Genomic DNA, 5,582 nt, shown 5'->3' with positions numbered 1-5,582 from the left:
AGCCAAAGAGACGGGATGAAATTATATTAATGGGAAAATGTATAGCATGTTTCACACGGTAAATTGCAAAAAAATATATTAAAAGCCTCTATATGAAATAATGCCCACATTCTTCATTTTGAGCTGTAAGATCTACACTGCTGGATATCGTTTTATGAATTAGTAGTGAAAAGACCAAGACCACGGTCTTGAATGCTGCTTTCTGATTGGTCCAAACGCACAACTCGTACTGTTCAGCGCTCCCATATAAACCCCTGCAGACTTAACATCGGTCCTATCTGTCATGCAAGTCAAAAGGATAGTGAGGAGTCCAGTGTAAAGAGATAGCTGGAAGCTTACTTGTAATAGCCTACATTTGTTCTGTTTTCGGCGCTGCAGAAGATTTGGTAGCGTTAATCTTATGAATTACACACAAAGCAGAAGGCGTCTCTTTACATTTAGTTGTATTATCTGTGTTGAGAGGACGATGCCTTTGAGGACCGGACTTTTTCTCCTGATGGTGCTGAACGCATCTGCATACGAACTGGATCAAAACGAGTCTTATTCGCCCAGGAGAGCACGCTTTTCTGTCAATAGCCCTTGTAAGTAACACGCCCCTTCTATCTGCATATCTCAGAGTGCACTGCTTGCTTTTTTACACAGCATTTCTACAATGCTCAGCCTTACCTTTGCTCGCTAACTATGTAGAGATTTTTTTTCTCACAATTTTTTTTTTTTTTTTTTGGCCTATGCAGCCTTTTCTGTCTAAACGAGCGCATTGATTCATGGAGAAGGCTGCGGGATTAGCGCTGTGGTTAATGCCGGTGTCCTGCCGGCAACAGATGAGCATGAACCTTGGTGCTGACACCTGAGAGTGCAGGCTGTGTCATGCTGATAGTCTCTTCCTCAGTGCTCTGGCTGCTGCATAGGTTCCACTATTCAGCATTACATACATAAAGCATAGTGTACTTGAGAGGTTTTTCAATGCATAAAACATAAAGCTTCCTGTGTAGCCTTCCTGTGTAGCCTTCAAGTCCGAAAAGAAGTAGGCTACACCATTGTGGGTTTTTTTTCTCAGTATGCCTCAGAAAAAGCTACACTGTTTAGTTACTGGGGTCTTGAAACCCTATTACTTATAATGTTTTATCCATCAAAGAAAAGAAAGCCCCAGTAATAACCATCAGTACATTACACTGCAAATCATAAATCTGCATGGCTTGATTCAAGTGCTTTCCTTTTTAACACAAAGGTACTGCCCACTGATATAAGGCAATGAGTAACAGGGATGCTGGTTCCCTTCTGCAGGAATTGCTTCATCATCATACGATTTGCAGCTCACTCTCTGTATTTTGAGAACAATCTCTGGTCCCTGATGGCAGGCAGACTTTATCTGACTGTGCAGGTCAACATGGGGCCCCAGATTCGAAGTCTGCCAAGTAGGCTTAGGCTCCGCGGTGACAATACTTAATGGTTATTACAAAGGATTTGAGTCAGGCAGCTTGCCATTGCAGTGGATTCTTGGATGAGGAATAAGGAAAGCCAACTATCTGGTTATTCTGATTTACAGATGATGTTTTATAGTCTCTGTCTTGGTGTAAAATTTCATGTCGGTTGCAGGGACTTGGAAAATGGACTGAATTATTGTGGGGTAGCTGTTTCATGTGTTTTACAAAGATGGGGATCAGGGTTACTTGTGGGCTAATCAGCCTAATAACTATTCCAGTCATGTGACCATTCTAAAATGAATATGGCAGCATTTTCTGAATGTGTACTTCATTATGTAGATGTAGATGTAGATATTGTTGGATCAATTCTGGATGTTTATCTGGACTGTGACATGTGCTTAGTTAATAGCGAATATAAATGTGGTTGTGAGGCAGAGTCCTCAAATTCAGCTTGTGTAAAATTGAGAACAGAGTCTGGTGGCAGCATGTGTGTGTGTGTGTGTGTGTGTGTGTGTGTGTATGTGTCTGTGCCAGCGGTACAAGTGTATGTTTGTGTGTGTCAACAGGCACGCCAACAATTTTCAGGAAACTCTTTGGTATTTCTGGTGCTGCTCATCCAGGCTTTGCTGAAAAGAACAGTAGAATATACATCCCTGCCAAAAGAAAAGTGCAGTTGTGCCAAATAGTGTCTGAGTTGTAAGGTGTCTAATCTCCAGTCAAGTCACTATTTGCCCCGAGTGACTGTATGTCTTTTGTGAATCACCAAAGTATGAAAATTCTCTTTTGTTCGCCACATTTTTTTGCTGAAACCCTGACAACCCTTGTGTAATGAGCTCAGTGAGTGTGCAGTGATTCCCAGTGAACCCACTGTTGGCTCCCCTGCTGATGGTCCATTCTCTGTGCCCACAGCAGATGTGGCACGCTGTCTCAACAGTGCCCTCCAAGTTGGCTGCGGAGCCTTCGCCTGCCTGGAAAACTCAACTTGTGACACAGATGGCATGCATGACATCTGCAAGTCCTTCCTATACAGTGCTGCTAAATTTGACACTCAGGTATACACTTCACTAATTTCACAAAGACTACACGCAGTATGTCATTCTCTCTGTTTCTACGTGCACATGAGTTGTGTCGTATTATATGGGTGTAACTGTCAGGGCAAGAATGTGTGAAGCACTGCTGTTTTTTTACAGGGTAAAGCATTTGTGAAGGAGAGCCTTAAGTGCATTGCCAATGGCATCACCTCGAAGGCATTCTCCACCATTCGCCGCTGCTCCACCTTCCAAAGAATGATATCTGACGTCCAAGAGGAGTGTTACAGCAAGCTGAATATCTGCACTGTTGCCCGATCGAACCCAGATGCTATTGGTGAAGTGGCACAGCTACCAAGTCACTTCCCCAACAGGTAATCAGTACTGTATTATTTACTATATGCTTATACTTTAAGAACAAGTTGATCGAGGTTATGATCTGGTACACATTGTACATGGCTTGTTAAGTGGCATTCAGGAAAAAATAACAGTCATTTCAGAGTTTGAAGCTTGTGATGTTCGACAGGCTCTTTGAACACAAAGTCTTTTTTTATTTTTTTAATCCAGTGAAGGAAACAATCAGACAGTAAATACAGCTGTCATTCATTTTAAGTGAATGGGAGACATGTGTTTCAATCATCACATAAATGACAACTATACATGACTGGCATGTTGCAAATACCCCTCTGACCCTGATTTATGCAGCAAAACAGATGGCTTCATTTGTATTGATTTCTGTGTTTTGGTTACCATCTGCTTTATACATTCTTTCATACAATGAAAGAAAATGAAACAGGAATATCAAGTTTGCATGTTTTCCTTCCTATTGTTGTTTTACTACATGTAGGATAGGTTGGGAGTAGATACAAAAGGGCTGGGAGGGTGGAGCACAAGGCTTAGTAGTAACAGCAGAGGGGGTGGTCACTACCAGATGGATGACTACAGAGACTATAGAGCACATGTGCAAATATGTATAAATACCTATGAAGATTTGAACTGTTAGAGGCATTAAACAGGAATATATTGTAGCATGCTGTACATTTTTACATTTACATTTTTGCCCTTTAGTTTTTGGTTTCTTCAGTCGCAAAAGACATTCTGTGGTGCTTTGTTTTGTTGTCCTAGGTTTTATGGTAAGCTGCTACAGAGTCTGATGGACTGTGATGAGGACACGGTGGACCGCGTTCGGACCAGCATGGTGTCGCGGCTGGGCCCAGAGATGACCATGCTTATTCAGCTGCTGCAGAACAAGCCCTGCCCATCCACTGCTGTGGCTGCAGCTGCCGCCATCCCAACTGGAGTGGAGGGCCGTGGGAGCTGGCGCTGGTCCATGGGTCCCCATATGTACAAGATCCAGCCTAATCTGCGAAACAGAGACTCTGCCAGTCATTTTGGCAAAAAGCGCTCTGCCAGTGACAGCTCCTAACTTCCACTCAGATTCAGAAACTCCACACACACTCCTTAAAACATCACGAAAGCTCCTCTATTCCCTAGGGGTGATAAAATACATTCCTCCGCTAGACTGGAAGTTACAGAAATATGCACCTCTAGGGAATGCTGGAACGCCCATAGAGTTGATATCAGAGTTTGATTGTTGTTATATTGTATATCCTACACTTTAGGCTTGAGAGATCTCCCCCTTCCATCGACTGTTTTCAAACGTGTCTGCTCACAGTTAGTGTTGAACATGTGGCTGTTGCATCTGCGCAACATGGTCCTGCACACTCCTCTTCACCTCCTCCAAAGCAAATGAATCCTTAAGATGTCTTTTAATGCCAAGCAAAAAACACAAAAACAAAAACAAAAAAACTAAATAAACAGCCATAGTGTTTCACGCCTCTAGAGCACAAGTCCGTACACAAATCTCATAATCCAGACATTTGTTCATAAATAGAGATCAGTACCTGGATTATTATTAGTTCATTGATAGAAATGAGAAATGATTGGTAGATGTATTTAATATTTTAGTGACAAGGCCAGTCAAAGTTTGAGCATGTGATGTGGAAATGAGTTTCATATCTATTTTCTGACACTAACATAACAGATAAAATGTACTGTATACCAAGTTATCTAAGACAGCCATAGCTAGCCCTCTAAAGAGTGCTCATACAGAGCGAGGTCTGTAGAGGTTTCGTGATAACCTTTGAGAGGTTACCTTAAACTGACCAAATATCTACAAACTGCCCTGAATGCTATTCATGAAATACCAAAAGAGTGTATAGCTATAGCACTTATAATAGTTTTTTTGTGCGTGTGTTTTTTTTTCTGATGGCAGATGTCGCCATGGTCATGTGTTTCAAATCATCATCCTGCACATAAGGATTGTCCACATCATGGCCAAGTCTAACTATTAGAAAAAGTCAATTTTGCATATCTTGTATCCAGACACTTGTAATGCATATGACTGTTGAGCTCTACAGCATACGTGGGACCATGTTTAGTGGAATCTGTATCCATGTTCTTAACTGAGCATGAAGCAGTAGTGTATGTGCAGTAGCTAATTAGCACGTTCACCAATGAGACTGAGAGCAGCCATCTTCTTGGACTGATGATCATCATTCTCTGAGGTGAATAACGTGACATACACACTGGCTTCCAGTGTCAAGATTGAGAATGACTATTTAAAAAAAAAAGCCTTGTTGGAATGATATTTATTTTCCTACTATATTATTTAATGTTTTTTTTATTTTAATGCATTATTGTAGTTTTAATTAGTTTACAGATTTTAAAAAAGCAGTTCAGTCATGGCTCCTATTTGAACATGAGCTCTATGCCAAAAAAAAAGTGAGCTGACACTCTGGTGACTGAATGGGACCCATGTCATGACTCTGTGCTGGTCATAGGGGAACAAGGTTGGTCATTCAAGTCAGGTGATCTTCTTCATGGGTGTTACAAGGGACCACAACAAAATGATAGCTTAATTTTGACACACTTTCTGGTTGATAAAAAGGTTGTCATTGCAGCTGCTAGATGTGCTTGTTCGCCGCTGGAGGCTTGTGCACATTATTGAAGATTGGCCAGGTATAATGACAGTAAAACCAACACCAGCATCAAGAACACTCATAGTGAAGTTTTGATGGTTCTGCACTGGTTTGCATAGGCTAAAATAAATTTTCCTTAAGATGCCTAC

At 41.4% G+C, this 5,582-nt stretch overlaps 1 protein-coding gene across 1 annotated transcript; it reads left to right on the top strand.

Moving 5' to 3' along the window:
- Nucleotides 1-342: 342 nt before the first annotated feature.
- On the top strand, nt 343-5,031 carry stc1 (stanniocalcin 1). The gene is made up of 4 exons (XM_046035443.1): nt 343-581; nt 2,334-2,476; nt 2,615-2,826; nt 3,578-5,031. Exons 1-4 carry the CDS (start codon nt 401-403, stop codon nt 3,876-3,878), a joined length of 837 nt encoding a protein of 278 aa, XP_045891399.1. The 5' UTR covers nt 343-400; the 3' UTR covers nt 3,879-5,031.
- The last annotated feature ends 551 nt before the right edge of the window (nt 5,032-5,582 follow it).

The sequence above is a fragment of the Micropterus dolomieu genome, linkage group LG21 (genome assembly GCF_021292245.1).
Source record: "Micropterus dolomieu isolate WLL.071019.BEF.003 ecotype Adirondacks linkage group LG21, ASM2129224v1, whole genome shotgun sequence".
NCBI lineage: Eukaryota > Metazoa > Chordata > Actinopteri > Centrarchiformes > Centrarchidae > Micropterus > Micropterus dolomieu.
Note: the sequence above shows the minus strand (reverse complement) of the source record. Positions and strands in the feature narration are given on the sequence as shown.

Coding starts and splice junctions, on each gene's coding strand:
- stc1 (XM_046035443.1), top strand. CDS start 401: ATGAATTACACACAAAGCAGAAGGCGTCTCTTTACATTTAGTTGTATT. Junction 2,477..2,614: donor CTGCTAAATTTGACACTCAG/GTATACACTTCA, acceptor GTTTTTTTACAG/GGTAAAGCATTTGTGAAGGA. Junction 2,827..3,577: donor CCAAGTCACTTCCCCAACAG/GTAATCAGTACT, acceptor TTGTTGTCCTAG/GTTTTATGGTAAGCTGCTAC.